Source organism: Alligator mississippiensis, chromosome 1 (assembly GCF_030867095.1).
Source record: "Alligator mississippiensis isolate rAllMis1 chromosome 1, rAllMis1, whole genome shotgun sequence".
Classification (NCBI taxonomy): domain Eukaryota; kingdom Metazoa; phylum Chordata; order Crocodylia; family Alligatoridae; genus Alligator; species Alligator mississippiensis.
Genome location: NC_081824.1, coordinates 351,826,964 through 351,848,771, shown reverse-complemented (window position 1 = coordinate 351,848,771; position 21,808 = coordinate 351,826,964). Strand labels below are relative to the sequence as shown.

The window sequence follows — 21,808 nt, the reverse complement described above, 5'->3', positions numbered from 1 at the left end:
TCCGTTGCCCCCCAGCGCGAGCTAGCCGTTGTGGGAGGCAGGGCTCGGCCGCCATCTTGCGGGCGGGGCGGTAGCGGGGGGCGGGCCGGGGCCGGCGGAGATGGCCGACGAGCCGCGCAAGAAGCCGCACTTGACGGCGCTGGTGGGCCACACCAATGGCCTCACTAAGGCTGTGGCGCTGGCAGGGGGTCGCGTCGGCCCGGGGGGGGGCGCTGTCGCCGCCGCCGCCTCCAAGAAGCTGGTGATCAAGAACTTCCGAGGTGGGTGCGGGGCGGCCCCCTGCCCTCGCCCCCGCGGGGACCCCGGGGAGCCGTGAGCCCAGCCCCGGCCGGGGTCTCCCCTCTGATAGGGGTCTCCCCCCCTCTCCCCTTCCCCCCGCGCCTCGGGGCTGCCGCCTTCCCGGGGCCCCGCCGAGGAGGCCCCTGCCCTCTGCACTGTTTGTCAGCGCGCTGCCAAGCTTCAGTGTGCGACCATCGCATCGGGAGCAAAACACTGTGGTGCTTGCTGGAAAAATCAGCGTGCAAATAAGTTATTTTTTTCCAGACTTTATAGTGCGGGCTGTAGCTCTCTTGTGGGGGAGCGAGGCAGGGCATCCAAGCTGAAGCATTTCTGTATTTCAAGGCAAGTGGACATAAGCAGGGATCCTGGTTTTCTCTGATTGAAAAAAATATATATCCCCAATTTAGGTTTAAGAAAAGGAACCCAGAATCCACATTTTCTATGATTCAAATGAAACACCACTATATCTATCCATCTGTCTCTCTCTCTATCTATCTATAGCAGGGGTGGGCAATTATATCGGACAGAGGGCCGCTTACTGAGTTCTGGCAAGCCATCGAGGGCTGCATGGCAGGCAGCCAGGGGCAGATAACTATTGGTTTTCTAAATGTTTAGGGGCCCCACGGGCTAAATAAAATGACCTGGAGGGTCGCATTTGGCCCGGAGGCCGCATTTGGCCCACCCCTGATCTATAGATATATCTCTATCTGTAGACATATCTCTATCCATCTACGGAGATAGATAGAGATATATCTATAGATATAGATAGATAAATGATTTCACATTTTTCCATGATTAAAATGAACCACCACTAATAAATATATATTTATAGATAGATAGATATGTTATTGATGTTGTATATATATATATTAGTAGTGGTTCATTTTAATCATGGAAAAGTGTGTATTTGGGGTTCCTTTTATTAAACTGAAAATTAGGGATTTTATCCAAGAAAACCAGGATCCCCGGTCATAAGAAGGTGCTGACAACCAACCCAAAAGTCAGTTAAGACGCTGCGTTTTGTGGGCTAAGATCAAGCGTAGTCACTGCACTGGTCTGTTACCCAGACCAAGATGGATTTAAATGGCATTGTGTAGTGGAGGATGCACCCCTGTCCAATGCACTGCAGGCAGAATGTCCTACAAGTTTTAATTAGCTTCCCAGGGCCCAGCTTCCAGTGGGAGGATCTTGCCTACATGCTGACTTTATGGAAATGGGGGATTCCTCCCTACCTTGCTCCTGTGGCTGTTGGCTAAAGGCAGGTGAGACTTGGGGGCATCTGAACTCCAAGCCCTCTGGGTTTGGACCTGCATCTAGGATGCCTGCCAGTGGATTTGGGAGTATCTGAAGCCCGTTGTAGCCCCACAGATGGTGTTTGAACAGTTGAGTTTCTCTCAATGGAGAGGATTCAGAACTGACTTGGCTGATTTGTCCTGAAATATGAAAAATTTTCCAGAATTAAAAAAAAAAGCCAGTTAAGACTCCCTGAGAGACTTGGGTTTTGCATATTCTGCATCAATTAGCTGCCTCAAAAAATTATACATTTTGAACACTCTTACCATTGTTGACTGTACATTGTACAAGCATTGAAATTATAGCACAAATATGATAATTATTGTACACCTGACAACACTGCAGCTTGTTCTGCAGCAGAAGTGGTGTGTGTGTGTGTGGAGCTTTGGGGGGGTCCCTTGTTTCAAGGCTCTACAGAAAGGTGTAAACTCAAAGCTCGCTGCTAATGCAGGCAGCATTGGTTGGGCGCTGCTCTAACTCATTATGTTCAGAGTATTTCTCAGTGGAGCTGCATTCAAAGAAAGTGGCAGCAGATGGGGCCCTGTGTGTGTGTCCTGGCCCTACACCCTGGACTTCAAAGGATGGAGGAGGCTCTCACTCTGCCAGCGACTTTGGGCAGACCCTCCCCTTCCACTGGATGGAGTCCTGTGGAAGGAGGTGGAGGGTTCACCCACATGTCCTTCTTCATCAGTCCTTGCTTAAAAAGGTGCTTTGGTTAAGAGCATATTCATGGCTTAGTTTGGGGAAGATGCTGTTAGGTTAGGTAGGGAGATTCTAATAGTGATGTAGTGTTAAATTTTGCTTTCAAGGCAAACCACGTGTCTTGCAGTACAGCACTTTGTGCACAGAAGCTTGTGTAACATCTGTCCCAGCTGTACTGTTGGTCCAGTAAAAGATACCACAAAAAAACAACCCTCGCTTCTTGCATATTTCCCAAACTGGCACAGCTAAAACAACACTCCAGTGCGATGGCTTCTTTTCCCTCGGGAAGTTGACATAGGCTCTCACTCCACAAGCTACTTCACACATACCATCCCTTTCAGATGGATGGAGTCCTGTTGAAGAAGGTGGAGGGTCTGCCCAAATTGAGATGCTTAACCAAATGGAGATATTCTCTCACAAACATGGACAGTGTGTTAAAAAGTCCAAGTTGCGTTGAGGTGCTGTGATGGCCCAGGAAATATGTGAGAGGAAAGTGTTTATGTGGGCAGTATCTTTTATTGGCTCAACTAACTACATCGGGTCAGCAACCCTCGGCACGTGTGCTGAGTACGGCATGTGAGGCCATTTTGCTCGGGGACGCCACCACCGGCCTGGGCTCTAGGCAGCTGCTGCTAGCCACGAAGCCTGGGCTGCTCCCAGCAGGCAGCTGGGCGGCTGCAAGCCCTGCCGTGGTTGGCAGCAGCTACCCAGAGCCTGGGCTGGCTGCAGCCGGGAGCCTGCAAACATCTGCTCCGGGCTCTGGCATTAGCTCCGTACCAGTGGGTGCATGCGTGCCTTGGAGCAGACTTTGTCCAGTGGCCCAGGAGCCCGGCTCCGTGTGCCTGCGCATCTGGCTCTGTGTGTTTGTCTGCCTCTGTCTGGTCCTATGTGTCTGTGTGCACACACGTTTGGTTCTGGATGTGTGTGTGCCCGTGTCTGTTCTGGGTGTGTTCTGGTTCTCTGTGTTTGTGCATGTGGTTCTCTCTCTGCTTTCCTTTTTCTTTCTCTCTCACTCTCCTTTCTCTTATTTGTCTCTTTTTTCTCTGTCATTGCAACATGCTCAACAAGAAAGGAATATACAACAAAGGCAACATTTATGAGTATTTAATATGCCGTGCATCCTGTCATGTACACCGCCCCCGCCCTCAGCCTAATTTTGTTTTTCTGGCATGCCGGCACTCCGACACCTTCCAAGGTAGACATTGTGGGTTTTTTGGCACTCTGGCCAAAAAACATTGCCTACCCCTGAACTACATGGTTGGGATAGAAAGAGGCCAGCTTTCAGGGATTACAGTTGGCTTCCTCATGCCTCTGAGAAGTGGATACAATTGAACTAAGTAGTATCTGCTTCTCTCCCAGAGGCCTTGGGAAAGGATACTGGGATCCCCAAAAGTTTCAACCATGCAGTTGAGCTAGTAAAAGCGATCTCCCACAAGAGTTCTGGCTCCTCACATTTTTTCTAGACCATTGTGGCAACAACATCACCTCAACACTACTTGTTAACATGCTTTGTCCACGTTGTGCAAGAAGTTCCATGTGGACCAGAACCTCCACTTTCTTCAGTAGGAGCCCATTCATCTGAAGAGGATGGTCTGTGCAAAGAAGCTTGTGGAGCAAGAGCCTCCAATGTCAGCTACCTGAGAGAAAAAAGTTGTAGGGCCGGCATATTGTTTTTAGCTGTGACAGTTCAGGATATATGCAAGAAGTGAATTGGTTTTTTTGGTGATAGCTATTGGATCAACAGTACAGTTGGGAGAGATGTTGGACAAGCTTTTGGGCACAAAGTACCGTTCTGCAAGACACCTGTTTTACCTTGAAAGCAAAATTTAACTCTACATCACTATTAAGCTCTCTCTACCTATCCTAATAGCACCTTCCCCAACCTAAGCCATGAACACAGTCCTAAAAAAAATATTTTTAAAGGACACCTGAAGGAGGATGCTGTGCTCAGTTGATATCACCAAGAAAGCCTTGGTTTTTATGCGAGTCTTTTGGATATAGCTGGATATACATCTTTAAAAAGGCATTTAATGTCTTTTACCATCTACTGTGGAATTATGAATATTAGTTGTTTTTAAAAATATATTGTTTCAAGCTTAAACTGTGAAAGTACATGTTGTTTGGTATAATTTAACCAAGCATTTTGAAAGAGATGCCTAAAACCAGTCATGTAGATTAGGTATTCAGTTTTCTACCTGTATTTGGCTTTGCAGAAAGACCTAAATTGCCTGATAATTACACTCAGGACACATGGCAGAAGCTTCATGAAGCAGTGAGAGCTATACAAAGTAGTACCTCTATTAAATACAACCTTGAAGAACTCTACCAGGTAAGAGTCCTGGTTATTTTATTTTTTTATGCCAAACTGAGCAGTATAGCATGACACTTGTTGCTTTGGAATATTCTTAGTCAGACAAATGTAAATTTGCAAGCTTTGTTTGTGTGCTGTAGATGTTAAAAATCAATTATATCTTGCTACTGATTGTGAGAGTATTGTTTTCTTAAGACATTTCTCATTTTCTAGATCAGTGGTTCCCCAAATATGATCCTCGGGGAAACTGTCTGTTGGTCCATGGAGAACATTATCAGGGCCCATGTAACTGGCAGGTTGTACTGAGGCATACAGAGATGTACTGGGGGACCAGCTTTTGTGGGAGAGAAAAGGGATGAGTGGTGGTACTCTCCCACAATTTGCCTGCTCAAGATATCAAATGAGATGTTATGTTCCATAATTTAAACTGCAAGTCGTATTTATGTCCATTTGTCATCCAGGCATACTCTGGTCAGTAATAAAATTGTGGTTTGTTTTACCAAAGCCATTCTCATAATTAAGCTTCAGTCATAAATCCTTTTGGAGCAAGAAAAAATATCTGTGCAGATGAAATTAGTATCAGGTTCTACCAGATTCATATTCTGATATATTTGTACAGCCGCTAAGACTTTAAAACTGTTACTAAATTAGGGGAAACATTGCTAGAACTTCTCTGGGATAAGAGGAGTTAGATATCCTTCACTTATATCCTTCTCTCCACCTTCTTCATTTTGTTCTTAAATAGTCTTCATTTTTTTATTGTCTTCATCCATATTCTTACTTTACAGTATGTGTACTTTATGGCAATAACATTTTTATAAAAATCAGTAATTACAGCATTATAAAAACAAAATAAATCCAAAGACCTCAAAATAATTGTTGGTCAAGTAAGCAGGTGCTTGTTTTTTTATCAAAGATTATTTGGAGCATTTAACAACATATCCTTCTCAAATGCATTTTAAATCCACTATATTAACTTGAAAATGAAGTGTAAGTTAGTCTTTTCCATAAGTAACTTTAGATAGTTTCTACTTATGTCTTGGGACTTCATAGGATTGCAAAATTCCAATTGTGTAAGTGTGTCACATTCAGAGATTTGAAGCTCAGTAGCTGAAAAATCATAAAGTTTTCTTAATTTCTTAATCCCCAAAAGACCAGTTACTTGGCATTTTGAAAAGTGAGAGATAAGATTATATTAGCATGAGCTTGAAATCAACAGTCATGTGCTTTTTGTCAAGAGGGAAAAGAATGGAAAAGCTAGAGCTCACCTATATTGTACAAAAGCAAACACCAAATTTATTGTTCTTCTTGCTAATTTGCAAACTCCTAGTATATACTGCCAGTTCATTAATTCATAATGGATCCATTTTGCAAATTAAGAAGATTCTTAAATATGTCTGTGTTCATTTACTTGTTTGCTTGGGTGGGAAATGAAAGGTTGAATTCAGCCTTGGTGAGAAATATTGTGTAGTTATAGATAGTCCTAACTGCCTCATTCTGGATATAATCCCATCCACAGGGAAGAATTTGGGTATGTGTAACTCTTTTAGCTTCTGTTCTTTGTCTCTTTACCCGTCATTTTGGAAAAGAGGTTGTGAGCCTACCGAGCCCAGCATGTAGGCTTACAACCTGATCTGCCGCACAATCAAAAGCTGTAGTCCTCTATTACTTTTCTAGTTTGACAAGAAATGAGATTCAAATGTAATATTAATATGGATTTGATTTTGTACTTGGCAAGAATTTGCAGTAATGGTGGCTGAGCCTAACGTGTTTGTTAAAATAATTAACTAGAGCTTTTTTTAAAACCCTCTAATATAACTGTTATTTTATTCCCCAAGTCTAATTGTTTTTCACTTATCTGAGCTTTTAGCTAAGTTGAAGGTAAAACTAAAGATATGTGCTTTCTAAAGTAGGACTAAGGGTTTCTAATACTTGGCACAGAAAGGGGAAATACACTGTTACTCCTATTCGTAATATCATAGTACTTAGGGTAGGAAGGGACCTAAACAGCTACTTCATCTTTGCCTTACTAGTGACAACAGCATCCAGTCTTTCCTTCCTCTTCTGTGTGATTTTGAAAACCCTTAATTGTGTGATCAGTGGCCTCATCTTGCAAGCCCTTGTGTTGTACAATCTGAGTTTTATGGAAAAGGATGCTTTGTAAAAGAGCTAAGAAATTCATGTGGGGGCTTCATTGTTCTATATGTTTTAATTTAGCATTATGCCACTACCATAACAGTACTGCTACCATCCTTTCTCTTCCCTTCGTCTTTCTGGTAGGGGCCATCTTTTTGTTCTGTTTAGTTTTTAATTATATGTGGACAGTTGTCATATTACTTTCAACAGTGCTTGAATAGTAAAAGTAATTTGTGTCTTTGTATATTAAAATGTTAATCTTCTTTAATACAAGGGAAGAAAGAATAGTGAATGATAGCATTATGGTGTTGGTCCAATTAGGAATTTGTGAAGTAGGTGTCTTTTTCAGGATACTGTAAAGTCATTGGGAATCAATTGGGTGACAAGCGCTGTTAATTTTCCTCTATCCGAGCCTTATTCAGATGCAGTTTCTCTATATCATTTCTCTTTAGTTTCCAATATATTTGATCCAGTTTCTAAGGTGATACTTTGCCTGCCCTTCTGCCAAACAGTTATAGGTGCAACACGGACAAAAACTATAACATACTTTTTGTAGTGGAAATCAGTATATATCTACCTGTACTTGAAGTGCTGTGATCTTCATTTCTAATGTGTTCACTTTAAAATTTGTCACGCTTTCCATGTTCTTAGTTTCCTTTTCAGTTCACATATTTTGATTCAGTATTGTTTGGGGACATTTAAGCTCCTATTTAATTGTTTTTTGTTCTTACTGCCATCTCTGTCTCATTGTTTATTTTTTTGGTCCTTTTTATTCAGTTTTCAAGCCTTCACTTATTCCTTTTATTCCAAATTTGTTTAGTTCTGTAAGTTTCTGCTTTATTTTTCATTCCTTTTTACACACTGTACTGTTTCCTCCCCATCAACTCCCACTCCACACCCTTCCTTTACCCACCCCTTTGTTCCACTCTCCACCTTTTCTTCCAGTTTGGCTACTAGGTTCCTCTTGTGTACTTCTCAGGGTAATGAAACTGATTTATCTAGCATGACCTCTTCTTAGCCCCCAGAGTACAGTCAAGAAGTTTTTTAAATCATTCTCTTCTGGAAATTTTTTCCAACTTTTAAATCTACCTGTAACTCTGCATAAGATCATTTTAAAAGTAAGTCTCTAGGGTAAGAATTACTATACATTATCCTTAAAGTATGTCACGCCTAATTTGGCATATGAATGTTCTGCCCTCAAGGAAGTAAAAGTCAATTAACAAGGTGTCACTAACATTTCAGCACTGGGAATCTAATTCTCAACTACTTCATGATGCAAATTTATTTCAGACCCACATTTATCTTCATCCCTCACAAATATTGTATATGTCCTCTCACTGTTAAAAATGTTAGCAGAAATTTGAACATCATGTTATTGAATTACTTACTTTACAGCATCACATCATTTCAAGCTTTCATCATGGCTTCTTTCTTCTTGAATCATTGTTACAGATTATGGCCTTAGTGTTTTAAAGTGTTCCTAAGGGATTAATTTATGACAGTGACAAATGACACCGTTAGGCTTGTTTTAGTGGTATTTTTACTTGCAACAGTGTTTGGTATTGTCTGTAGTTCTCTTATACATTTCTGTGGACTACCAGAGCATAATTGTGTTTTTGATAGATAACCATGCTCCTACTTCTTTATAGGTATCATTGCCTACTTAGCAAACATTTAGGAGTAAATCAAGAAGTATCTTTGCCACATGCTCTTCAGCTGTCTTTTCTGGCTAATGTTGTATTACGACTTCAGAAAAGATGAGCATTGAACACATAAATTTGAAGCACACTAAATCCACTCCAATTTGGGGTGCTTCAAATTTGGACCACTTCAGGGCAAGTACAGACATGTAGCCTGCTGTTGGAAGGCTTCAACAAAAGTTTTGTAGCAGCATGCCAGCAGTGTGCTCCCCAGTCACGTGGTATAACAAGGATTACTTAGTCTGTGGGTGCAGACAGAAGTGACAGTTTTCACCTGATCTGGCCACAGAAAGCAGTTTGTAGTTGTGACCAAACACAAATGCACAGCTACAGACAACTTCATAAATGGCTGGTCAAGTGAAAAACTGACCCCTCATTGCATAAGGTATTAGATAAAGACGTTTCAAAATGTAGCGTCTTGTGTAACTTGTGTCTGTGGAGCTCCCAGCCTGTTGCTGTTTTCAGAATGAGAGCAGGGAAGGGAGAGGAGGGAATTCAGTCTGGGGATTTTTTCAGCCCCACCTGGAGGGTGGGGTTGGGTGTATTGGAGCCCCCCTTCCCCCAAAGTGGAGGGGCTCCAGTTCACCCACCCTATCCTTCAGCACCAGCTGGGGAGCCCCAAGAACAAGCTCCCTCTGCTGCCTTTCCCCCCCCTGCCATTCTGAAAAGATCGAGCGCTGGCAGAGGATCTTGGCCGTTGCTATGGCAGCTAGATTCCCTGCTCCCCAGAGCCACCAACGAACTTCTGTTTGGTCTGGGGTAACCTTGTCACTCAGAATGCTTTGCAAAAATCATTCTGAGTTAGAGCTGGGAGCTACACTTCTGTCTGCGCCCTGTGGCTCCATCCCCTCCCTCCCCGCCCACAGTGCTCATTGTTCTATTCACTGTGCACTTGAGCTGGAGACAATGATGCCTTGCCTCCAGAGATTGGCAAGGACAACTGAGTGCCCACTCTTGACAAAACTGGGAGATTGAGGCCCTACACGCTTGATGGAACTGGTAGACCTCATCCTTCCTCCCATTCCCCACTAGAAGTGGAAGTGTAGAGGCAGACAGGCATGTAGAGATTCCTGCTTTCCAGTCCTCGGGATGGCCAACCACTAAGTAGCATGCTGCTTATTGGCTTTCTGTCCCCATCCCTCTGCTAATCTGTCACTGAGGGAGACAGCTGAAAACTGTTGGATGCTGGAGAACCAAGCAACCTCCTGTTGCATTCTGTAGTGCACACAGCTGTAACTGGAAGCACCTCAAAGTTGAAGTACCTTCAGATATTTGCTAATTTATCCAGGGTTATTTTGGGGCACTTACTCTTTGAAGTGCCCCATAGGTATTTGAAGAACTTGAAATATTACAACTGTCCAGACCTGGTTGCCCACATCCTGGTTGACACCAGGGCCTCATATACCTGTATACGAGCAGTAGATTAAGCTTAGTCTCTTTCACAGGGAAAACATAGCAAAAGTTTAATGGTGCATTCATGCAGACATTAAGTACCACATATAGCTTACATCAGTTACTTCAGTAAGATCTGTATACTTTACATATATCTATAAGTATGATCCTTTGGGGATTTTAGAAAAAAATTAGGAAGTGTTCACATAATTTATGTAGATTTCTTATTACACAGACACACACATCACATGGACGTGATCATTTCACGTACTGTATTGTGTGCCAGCAAAATTTGGGGCTCAGTGAGAGTTTAGCAATCTGCTGTTGCAGTATCAATTTGTGAGAGTCTATCCTGCTTGTACATGTGTATGCCTGGGTGTTTGCTGCTTGCACTACTGTTGTCCTAGTCAGATCATAAGTTTACTAGATATTGTATGGACACAAAACAAAAACACAGTACCCTCCCAAAAGAATTCCCATTCTAAGATGAGAGAGCCAATTATATGAAGAGGAGAATGTAAGGAAACAGTTGGACAACATGATTGGCTGTGGTCTCAGTGTGTCAGCATCCTAACAGTTATTAAGCTTCTTGTCATTATAAAAGAGAATTTGAAGGAAGGATTTCAAGAAGAGTGTGGCATTGCATTGTTGAAGTTTACAGTGAAGTTTCTTGGCACAAGAATAAGGGGCAGCATACTTAACCGTGCCTGTGAGAGAACCTAACAAGTGGGTGATTAGAGGCTGGAAAATGACCTCATGATAATAAATACAAAATGAAATTTAGAGTGTGAATAGGTCATGAAGTAAAGATGTAGCTCATGTTCAGTTTGATAGAAAAGGAGGAACCAGTAGATTGCAGAGATAGATAACATGGGCAAAGTCATGGCTTAGAAAAATATTTTTTGGATCAGGCATTGTAGCTATGAATGCAGAATTGTATTTGTCAGGATTGTATTTGTTGAGGCTATAGAGAGTGAAGTTCTGGTAACAAAAATGAGAGGCTGGACAGTAGTTTTAACTATGCAGATGGGCAAGTATTGCCCATATCCTAAGGATGTTATGCAGAAAAAATATATAAGATTACAATCTGTGACTGCTCTGTGAATGCATTTCTTCAAGTATTCTGAAGCTGAGTTGAAAAAAAAATCTAAACATTGTTAAAATAAATATTTAGCAAAAAAAGACATTCTGTAATTGACCGAGGTTAAAATGAAATATTACAATTATTTTAGTACTAGTCCCACACAAAGGTATGCTCAGAGAATAATTTTTTATGTGGATACAATTAACTGTTAATCATCCCATAAATAGTAACCCTGCCATGCATTCAGCAAATTAATGACATGACAACATGGGAAACCAACCACAAAAATATTCTACAAAATATGTGTAATATTTTTGTGGCTGGTATCCATCACATGTTAAAATGAATGTGTAGTAAGGTAGCCCCCCATGCATCTGATGTTGGTTGTCTTACTCGGCTTTGTTAGAAGCTCCACCATATCAAAAGGTTGACAGCTGTGTGGTGCAGCCCTGCTGTACCCTGCTGTTTTCAGTGTGTCTTGTCCAGGGGAGCCAGTCTGCCCTGTGCTGGGGAGCCACCAGGTCTTGGTGACTCCTATGGCTCACTGCGGTCTGGTACCAGAACATGCCTTGTCTTCAGACCCCACCAGGGCTGTGGGCCAAGGCAAGCACCATGCTAGGCTCTGGGAGTTGTGGAGTCCCCCAAGACCCAGCAGGTTGACTGCCTTTCTCCACAGCACCCAGGGAGCTGCAGGCAAGGCACTTGATACATCCTGCCCACAGAAACCCTGGTATTGGGGTCCCCTTGCACCAGGACTTTAAAGACATGTGTAGCTGCCTTGTACACAAGGCTTTCCAACATCCTAGTGCACAGGGTCTGGAACTGATAATCAGCTGATTGTCAGTCCCAGACCATGCTGGCATCGCGATCCAGCCCCAGTGTGGTCCCGGGGTTGGGACCTAAAATCAGCTGATTGTTAGTCAGGGTTGGCACCATAGGGCTGTGGGCACCAGGTTTGCAATTTGCCAGTGTATGGTGAAAGCCCAGCTCTCCCTGAACTGGCAACTAGTAATGGCATGATTGGGATCTGATCCCAAAAAAGTGTGTCCTGCCATGCATGTGTGTTATGGCAGGAGGTGCAGTTGCTGGGATCACTGATCATACCACATTGTGCTATTAAATAAGTGTTTCAGGGGCCCAGGAATCAGATCCACAATCTGTGTATTCCAAATAAATTTGGATCAGCTCTTCAGGGTGGTAGAACATACTGTGGAGGTAACAGCTAGAATAAATAACTAGAATTTATATGGCAAGGCTGAAGATCAAATGTAGTTCAATACACTACATCAGTGATTTCAAATAGAACAGAACACGATATAAAAGTTAAATCTACCAGAGCAAGTCGACAGTGGTCTTCTTTGGTCTTTTCTGTGCAACAGTATCATTACTTTTTTCAGGCATCCAAATTTTAAGTTTATATAAATGAAGGTATGTGGAATTCTGAAAGAGAGGAATTAAGCCAAAGTAAATATTAACTCTGAAAATAAAGTCACAAATTTTCAAGACCGCAGCTATATTCAAAAAATTTAAACAAGATTTGGTCCTCAGAAAACTTCAATTTAAAAACTAAACTCTGTCTCTTCACCTCAGATGTTATTTCCAGTTTTTCATATGGATGTGAAAGCTGGAAATCCACCAACACTTTTTTAATTAAAAATTTTAAGTATTAAATGGAATTAATTTTAACAAATTTGATGATTCCTCAGAGTTCAACACCGTATGTCCAAATCCATCCAGAAAAGAAAATTGAAAAACCTGGCTCATGTGTTAAATATTAAGTCAGTGTCTGTCATGGTAAGCATGCTGTTGGGCAGTGAGAGAAATGAATATATGAGTTTTGCTGAAAGAATCCATCTAATGAATGGTAGTTGTAGAAGGAAAACTTAACTTACCATACTTACATCATAGAGGACAAGCAAAGAGTGGCCTAGGATAGATGTGCATAGCACAGCCCTATTTTTTCCTAACTGAGTCTGATGTTACTGAAATAATTAAGATTCAGAAATAAAAGTCCATTAAATTTTTGGGGGGTTTTCTTCGTATTTTGGCTAACCATATTTTTACTATCCTTATTAGTTTGGATGAATACATTTTCTTTTTGTTTTCTGTTATATTTGTTATGTTGGTACACAATCCAAACAAAACACCATTATTTGGATTTTTAGAGTTTATTTATTACTTTGTTTTTGTTTTTTATAGGCTGTTGAAAATCTCTGCTCTTATAAAGTGTCTGCTACACTGTACAAGCAATTGCGACAAGTCTGTGAAGAACATGTAAAAGCACAAATCTTTCAGTTCAGAGAATATCCTTTGTCTTGCATTAAAAATCAGTCAAATATATCTTTAAAGATTTACTTTTTGAAGTAATACAACAGTTAATAAAACAAAGTTAATCAAAAGAGTTGATAAATATTCTGTATTGAACACTTACATATCTTAAATGTGGTTTGACAGAATTCTGCTTGCCTGAAATGGGTAACTTTAATATATGGTTCAATAAAATATTGGTAACATTTTCATTATTGTCAGCGCATTAACAGTGTATGAGTAAATTTTATACCTTGTTTAGACAGTTTTCATTAGTCAGCATAAGTGAATTTTTAACTCCTGGAAAAAAAACATTATTGCAGGGGAATATTATGCAGGGAATGTGTCCTCCTGCCTCCATATTAGGATTATAGATTTTACTTTCTAATCTCTGGAAGCCCAGCATTCAACTCTTGTAACTGTAATGTGGACTGCTTGGATAGATAGTGGAGTAAATTGTAAACGTGTGTAAAGCTCTTCTGAAACCAGTTTCTGTGTGAATACCTGACAGTTGGTACTGTCTGGGGCAGTGGTCAGCAATCTTTTCAGGCTGCAGGCCGAATGACTGACTCAGTTTGGGTCAGAGGTGGATGGGCTACAGCAACCAGCCGCCACTTGTCCTCATCACAGCATGGGGAGAAGTACTTGCTGCAGCCCAGGGGAAGCACCCTCTATTGCCACTGCTTGCACAAGAGAGGCCCCATCACTGAAACCCTATCTCTGTGGGTTGGATCTGGCCTGGGGACTGTAGGCTGCTGACCCCTGATATAGGGTACTATTCCTCACAGTATTTTAATGAGCCCCAGATATGTTGTTTATATTCCACGTTATTTAAGTCCTTTGTTTGTAAGGGATATAAGGGCATCTCTACTACACATAGTACAAAATGTTTTTATAAACAGCTTTTTTTTTATATTGCTGTCAACTCTGCTGAATTGCTGGGAGGGTTGATTTTGACACGGATGGGATTCCTCTTTAATCTGTCAAAATTAAGCAATGCTTCTCTCTTGCACCATCTGGTGGATACAGAGTGAGAGGCATTTGCTCAGAAACTTAAGTGATGCTTTTGCCTAGCCCTCTGCTGAGCTTAACTGAATTCTAATTCCTGACTTCCCACACAATATCACTTTAGTTTCTTTTCTGAAGAGCTGACAAAGACAACCGCTTGTAGCCTGTTTCAAAGGTGTTGACAATCTGGTTTTCCTTAATAAGTGCTGCACAGATTTTCTGGACAGTCTTCTATTTTTAAAGAAGATAGATAAATGCTGGCAAGATCATTGCAGACAAATGGTAAGTTGAATACTAAGTTCATAATACAAATTCTTGGCTCATAAAAGAAATCTGATGGGGGGGGAAAAATCTGGTAACATTTGGTTGTGGCTTTTTCAAAGTATTGTCACATTTTTTGTAGTATTTGCAAGAGCCTGTCTGGAGATGCTGTGTGGCTGCTTGGTTGGCCTTTTTGATTGTTGCAGCCATGTATTGTCTCATAATGGCAAACAGTTGGAACACTACTCAAAATGTATGTGTACTTAACTGTATTTTATGATTGAAGGCAAAAAGTAATAAGAATGTGTGTTTTATTTTCTGGTTTTGATTTTGAGTAATTTAAAAAAATACACAGGTTTTAGTTGAGTTAACCTTGTATGTGGGTTAAACTTGACTGATTTTTTTTTTCTTTCACTATCCACCTCTGCCAATCTGCCTTTCCCTGCATTTGTTTTCTCCCCCTCCTTGCTCTTCAATAGCTTTTACCCTTGCAGTAAATTTTAGATAATTTTTATAGCTGAGAGGAGTGGGAAATTAGAATAACTTATTTACAGTAAAAGTTAAGGATTAAAATAATACTTCATTCCTTAGTGACTAAGCAGGAAGTATCCCCCTTAGAAAAATGAGAAGTGCAGAAGATGTCATAGCCCTTCAGCCCTGAATTTTCTTAAAAACAAAAACAGAAAACTGTGCGCGCTCTTCTTTTCCCTGTAGTTTTGTTTCAGGGTATGTCTAAGTTGTTTAAGTGACATTCCTCAGTTCTTGGTTGCTTCCTGAACACATTAACCTAACATTTAACATTAAAAGAAACAGAAATAACTTTAAACTCTCAAATTCTTTAATCTAAAGATGGATAACTTCCCTTACATTAGTTTTGATTACTGGCAAAAATATAGTGGGGCTTCAAGGCACAAGACACAAATCAGGAAATATCTTTAAATTTTTAAACTATCATTTCTAATCTTTGGAAGAGAAAATAACAGTACCTTGCAGAGGTGTTAGATAGGTGGTTAAAACATTAAGCAGCAAGAACCAGTTGGAAAAACTATTGTTCCCTCCTTGCAATGCAAAATGTTATAGAAAAAAAATCCTTTCAAAGATTTTTCTATAGGAATTTTGACAACAAAACAAAAGACTTTTCACTTAGCTTAGATACTATTTAGAAATGAGAAGTGTTTTAATGTAATGTTATTTTGGTTTGTTTTATGAAAATTAAAAATATTTGGATTATCCATTTTCATTTTTTAGATTTTCAGGATATATTTTCCTTTCTCTTTTCTTACATTTTCTTCCTCCAGTGTCATAGGAAGTGTGTGAGGGGGAAACCACTTATTTATTTTTTTTCTACCTGGTATAATGTTGGAAAACAGTAAGGAAGACTGGATGACCAAAAAGAATTTAAAATGTTCTAAAAAGAAAGTCAATATTTCATTGAAATAGGAATAGACACTTGTCTGTGAAAAGTCAGGTTAGATTAACTATAGTTAGTCAGACTAAGCACGTTTTCCAATAGAAAATGTTTCAGAAAAACCTTTCTGAGTTTATAAGAAACCAAAGAGAAAATAATATGACAGTACTGAAGGGCTTTTTCTCTGTTCCAACAAAGTGCAGCTTTGCATTGCCTAGTTATCTGAACTACTTCTAAGTCATTTTCTAGTGTGGAAACGAAGTGGGAGTTTGTTTTTCATATTTAACTTGCTCTGAGAGACATGGAGAGAAATTTTTACTGGACCAATAGGAAGAAAAAGTGTCCAGTTAACTAAAAATACTAATCTTTTTAAGTGTGTGTGTTCTGAAGAAAAATTAAGATAATGGGTATTAGAGAGAGATTTTATAAACTTATCCCTATTTTCTTCTTCTTATGTCAGGGACTGATTTTCATAGTAAAAGGGTACACTGCGTTGTCATTCACTCCTCACCATAAAAATGGTGTGTTTGGAAAAAAATTAAACTAAACAAATATTATTTATAGTTTGCCACTTAAGAATGTAGGCTGAAAACTTAATGGTTGCACTGCTTTGGGGACTTGGTGGGTAGCAATAATACAAGATTTTATACCATTTTAATAGTTTTTGATTTATTTTTTTTAGTATGTTAATTGAATACAGGCTTTCTAGCAATATAATTGGTACTTAGCCACTGTGGGCATCAAAATTGTTTGAAAACTTGTAATAGGCCTTCATAAAAATCACCTGGTTAAATGTATGAAAAATCATAATGATAAAAGTACACTTTACGAGTTGATTCATTACCACACCTCCTAATAATATAAAATACAATCCTGTGTGCTGCAAACAGATAAAAAACCAGATTGGTTCAATCACTACCTTTTATTTCCAGATCATGATTAGAAGTATTTTCTTATTTTTGGATCGTACATATGTACTTCAGAATTCAATGCTTCCTTCTATATGGTAGGTATTTATATAAGTACCTTTTAAAACTTAATATGTAGTTTAAATTTTTAATCATTTTTTTCAGATTATTACCTTTGTTATATATAGCACATCTCATTTCAGTAACATTCCCTGTAAATGTATAGGGTTATATGTAAAACTGATCAGTGTGCATGTGTACTTTTTTCCTGGGACCAAAAACGTCAATAATGCCTGGTAAAATAAAGGAATATTATAATACTCTACAAAATGGGTATTATAAAGTCAGGAAATTTGGAGTTAAAGCTTGGCATAAAAGAAACTGAAACCTGTTAAGATAATGAAATTCCCCAGTTACAGCACCCAAACAATGTTAACTCTGTCTTTTGGTAACACTGGGTGCATCTTCACATGCACTTTATTGTGGAGTTCACTAATTATTTCTGCAGTAAAGCATCACTGTCTACATGTGCCAGTATTAGGGCACAGTAATTTAATTAACTATGCCATGAGATAGTACTGTTGGGGGACTACTGTCTTATGATGGAGTAATTTAACTGCAGTCGGACACTCACGAAGATGGTGACATCGGGCATAAATTGCACGCAGTCGGCCCAGGCAGCTGGGGGTCAGACCCCTGCCTGCTGCCAAGCCACACAGCTCTGCACGTTCAGCACTCTTGTGTCCCAGTCAGCCCCAAAGCCCCCACCCAGAACCCAGGGCTGATTCCCCAAGCCTGCTGCTAACGTGGTCCTAGTCTGCCCCAGCTCAAAGTGCTGCTGTTCCAGGTGCATGTGTAAACACTGTGCTGTGTCCAGGAGCAGTGCACTCCAGCTCAGAGTGCTCTGGAATTTATCGCTTCACCTTAACTGCATGTACAGATACACCCACTATGTAATAATCTTAAAATTCAGGACACTTTAAGATTTTTAGAGGATTAAAGGAATTTAGAGGAATTTGTTCTTGTTTTTTTTGAAGATATGTTCCTTGCTCCACTGTCCTCTCCATGGTGTCAGCATAGGATAGAGTTAAGACAGGGGTGGGCAATTATTTGGGCCCAAGAGCCACATAGGCTGTTTTGTTGAGCTATTGCAAGCTGAGTCAGCACCCTCTTCCCCCCCCCAAAAAACAAACAAACAAACAAACAAAAACAATTCACCAAAACTCCCTGTATGGGATGGGGCCCTGGGTAGTAGTGTTTAGGAGCAGGAGGGGTGGGAGAGGCTGGAGTCATGGGGTGGTGACGCTTCAGGCTGGGGCTGGGTCAGAGCCACAATCCGTTGCCTGCACAATGCTGTGACAAGTGTGGGTTCTGCAGGCTGGGGCATTCAGGGAGCGGATCGCAGCTCTGCCCTGCCCTGCAATCCCAGCCCCGGCTCTGGATGCAGCTCCCCACCTGCCCACTACCAGCACACCCTGCCCACACAGCTCCCTAAGCTGCGTCCAGGGCCAGGATCTTGGGGCAGTGACAGTGTGGGGCCATGGCAGAGCTGGAAGCTGCCACCAGGCCTCATTCCCCTGCCCACATGCCTGATCCAGTGCACATGGCACCCTCTCAGGCTGGTCCAGAATGTTGGCCAGGGAGTGTGTGGGCTTGATCCAGCCCATGGGCCAGCCCCATGTCACTTGCCCAGCCTGTGCAGCCCTATGAGTTTGACACCTTGCTATATGCCAGTCTCCTACTGTCAGATCAGCTTCATTATGAGGGTGGTCAGGTGTTGAAACAGGCTATCTGGAAAAGTTGTGGAATCTCCATCTTTGGAAACTTTCAAGCAAGTTAGACAGACACTTGCCTGGGATGGTTTAGTTGGGGATGATTCTACCTTGAGCAGGGGGCTGGACTAAATGGCCTTTTGAGATCCCTTCCAGTTCTACTTTCTTATAATCCTATTATTTACCAAATGTTCAGAAGTTTGACAAATCAAAGTTTGGTCCTGGCACAGAAAAAGACTTTTGTACCTACCTGGTGCCATAGTGATTATCTGACTCCTGCACTCATCAGTTTCCTCTTTCCTGTGGACTGATGAGAAGGTTCACATGATGCAGACTGACATCAGTGGGGCTGCTAGGGAAATGACAGTCTGGCAAGCAAGCCTGCTGCTTTCCATTCTCCACAGGCCAGTGGGATTCCTACTTCCCTGTGATGGCAGCAAGCAGGAGTAGAGGTTGTACAAGGACTTATGCCATCTGTTTGGAAGAACTGGGTGGAAGACTGAGGGTTGTAGTGCTTTCTTGCCACTCATGTATGCTTTTGCTTCAGCTATAAGGCTGGAAAGGACTTTTTATATTTAAATGTCCTGTGGTTTTTCTGTTTGTGTATGAACTCTCTAAAACTTACTGCCTGTATTGTTTTGGTGAAATCACCTTTGATTTAATTGTGTTAAGAAAGCCAGTGCATGTGTGTTTGGAGATCTAAAGTATACGTAAATTAATAGCTGTCACAGTCCTGGTCAGGCTGTCTCCCAGCTGGACATAGGCTACAATGTTTTAGTTCTCATGTTGGACCAATAATACTTTTAAGCTTCCTTGAGTCTGAGTAGAGTTAGGGTATTGGTTTCTAGGCACAATCTCAGATTTTCTTGTTGGCATGAATGTCTGAGAGCTGTGACCTGAATTTCGACAGCTAGAATCTGAGATAGGTTAGTATTGACTCTTCCAGACATTTCTGTTGCTTCGGTGTACATTTTCCCAGGTTCCTACCTTATGGGCACTCCAGATTACTGCTTGCCTCTCCAGGGATACATGATAGTTGAAGCTAAAACAGACAAGGGCTTTTCAAAACTTCTACCATAATTACTTTTTACTTTAGTTAGAACTGGATACAACTTTAGGTAAAACACTTGCATGCTATTCTCTGAGTCAGTTTTCTCCACACTCTTTCTGACTTCTGCAGTAATTTTCCTTTGGCTTTGCTGGCATGTACTCAACAAGGTCTCCTTTGTCCTCTTTCCTACCCTAAGCTTCTTTTTTGTTGGCTGATTTTTTGCAGGGCAGGGCAGCAACTTACAGACTAACTTTTTCAGAGAGGTGTGAAGTTTCATAGGCTACAGCCTACCCATGTATAGTCTCAACAGAGACTCTGGGTTCTTATTCCATTACACCGACTAGCTTTTACAAGTTTTGTGTCCCTTAGTGGGTTAGCTGCTTTGTTTATCCCTAGGGATCTACCCAAATTGTGATTGGATTGTCTGGATTTCATGAAAATCACAAAATCAGGTGATCTCCATGTAATCTGTGGGAAGGGGAACTTACTAAAAATAAAATGCTGACTTCCAGTGGGAGCCAGCAGTCCTCCCGGCCACTGCAGCCTGCCAGGGGGAAGGAGAGGAGGGGGACTGCTGGCAAGATGGTTTCCACCTCTGGCTGCTGGTTGGCTGAGAGGGCTGCCTGTCATGTGGTCCTGCCCCTTTCCACCAATCAGCAGTGAGGGGTAGGACCACATGATGGACAGCCTTCTCCACCAATTGGTGGTAAAGGTGGGGTGGGGCCCCTCAGCCAATGGGGTCAACACAATAAGCCCTCAAAAATGGAGGCCGGCTCTGATCTGCACACACAATCAGCGGGCCACCACCTTGAGGTGGATAGACCCCCCCTTGTTATCCTTTTTGATCTCTTCAACCTACATTCCCTTCTCTCAATAATACATTCTTTTCTCCCCTTCTCCCTGTCCTTTGTATTTAAATTACATTATTCCTTTCTGTTTAGTATCTGCTGTCTGTAAGTCCCTTCAGAGCATTTGAAGAAGTAGCCCGCAAAAGTTCATGTCTCTGAACATCATAGTCTCTAAGGTGCCATCCTGCCCTGCCTTCTGCCAGACTTCAGACTGATACAGCTAACTACTACTTTCTTGATGTTTGTGATCCGTCTCCTGGGAAAATCACATTCCTGCACACCCTCACCATCTGCAGAGAATATATAACACATAATCATAAAGGCTAACCATATAGAGAATTCAGAATCACAAAACGAATTCATACATAGATTTCCCAAATTGTCACAGTAGTCAATCTAATTTTATGTGCTTTTTTTTATTAAAAATGTTTGAATGTGCTATGCCAGTGGTGGGCATCCTTTTTCAGCTGCATGCTGGGATGGTTCACATTGGGTCAGAGGTGGGTGGGCAGGTGCCAGAACCCGCCTGCTGTTGCTGCTTTTCTGAAAGCCTCATACCACCCAAAACCATCAGAGTCCCATCTCAGCAGGCTGGATCCACTGGCTCCATGGCCCCCAGGCTTTAGATTGCCAATTCCTGATCTAAGTTGTAGTAATATTCTTGATAACCTGCAAATAAGTACCTTTTGCCTTTTTACAGTTCAAGACACCAGTGCTAAAGAATTTATATAAACTGTTCAACAGGTTGTAAATTATTTGACTCCTGCACTAAATTACATTTACATTTTGTTATCAGGAAAGGTTAATAGAAGTTTCACAATTATTTTTTTCAAACTTAGATGTAGCTTTTAAAAGTATGTCACTATCTTTGGGTCATGTCAATTAAACTATATATTTTTGAATGTATTAATTTTTCAATATTTGTACAGGGATATGGGGCTAGAACTTTTTAGAAATCACATTATTAGTGATAAATTAGTTCAAAACAAGACCATTGATGGAATCCTCCTCCTGATTGAACGCGAGCGAAATGGTGAAGCTGTTGACAGAAGTTTGTTGCGAAGCCTGTTGAGCATGCTGTCTGATTTACAAGTAAGTAAACTTTACAAATACCAGCTACAGCTAAATGCAGAGATGCATCTTGAACCTTTCCTGATTCCTCTGTGTCCTGAAATAATAATTTTTTTTCCCTAATAACGATGTACTTCCAAACTGCAACCATGTTTTTGAGATCATGATTGGGTTTAGAGCATTTGTACATAACTTGTTCAGTGAGGCTTTATAGCATAATTCATTTTTATAGTTAATGTTGAGAATTATGCTAGTAAAAAAAAGACCAAGAACACAG

General features: G+C 41.1%; 1 protein-coding gene across 1 annotated transcript in view; it reads left to right on the top strand.

The window, feature by feature from the left end:
• Positions 1-72: 72 nt before the first annotated feature.
• Positions 73-21,808, top strand: part of CUL4A (cullin 4A) — a 57,875-nt gene continuing 36,139 nt past the window's right edge. The window contains exons 1-6 of the mRNA XM_059721057.1: positions 73-260; positions 4,488-4,603; positions 13,097-13,201; positions 14,426-14,494; positions 16,814-16,887; positions 21,390-21,552. Coding sequence (XP_059577040.1) covers positions 101-260; positions 4,488-4,603; positions 13,097-13,201; positions 14,426-14,494; positions 16,814-16,887; positions 21,390-21,552 — 687 coding nt within the window. The 5' untranslated portion in view covers positions 73-100. The remainder of the gene's footprint in view (positions 261-4,487; positions 4,604-13,096; positions 13,202-14,425; positions 14,495-16,813; positions 16,888-21,389; positions 21,553-21,808) is intronic.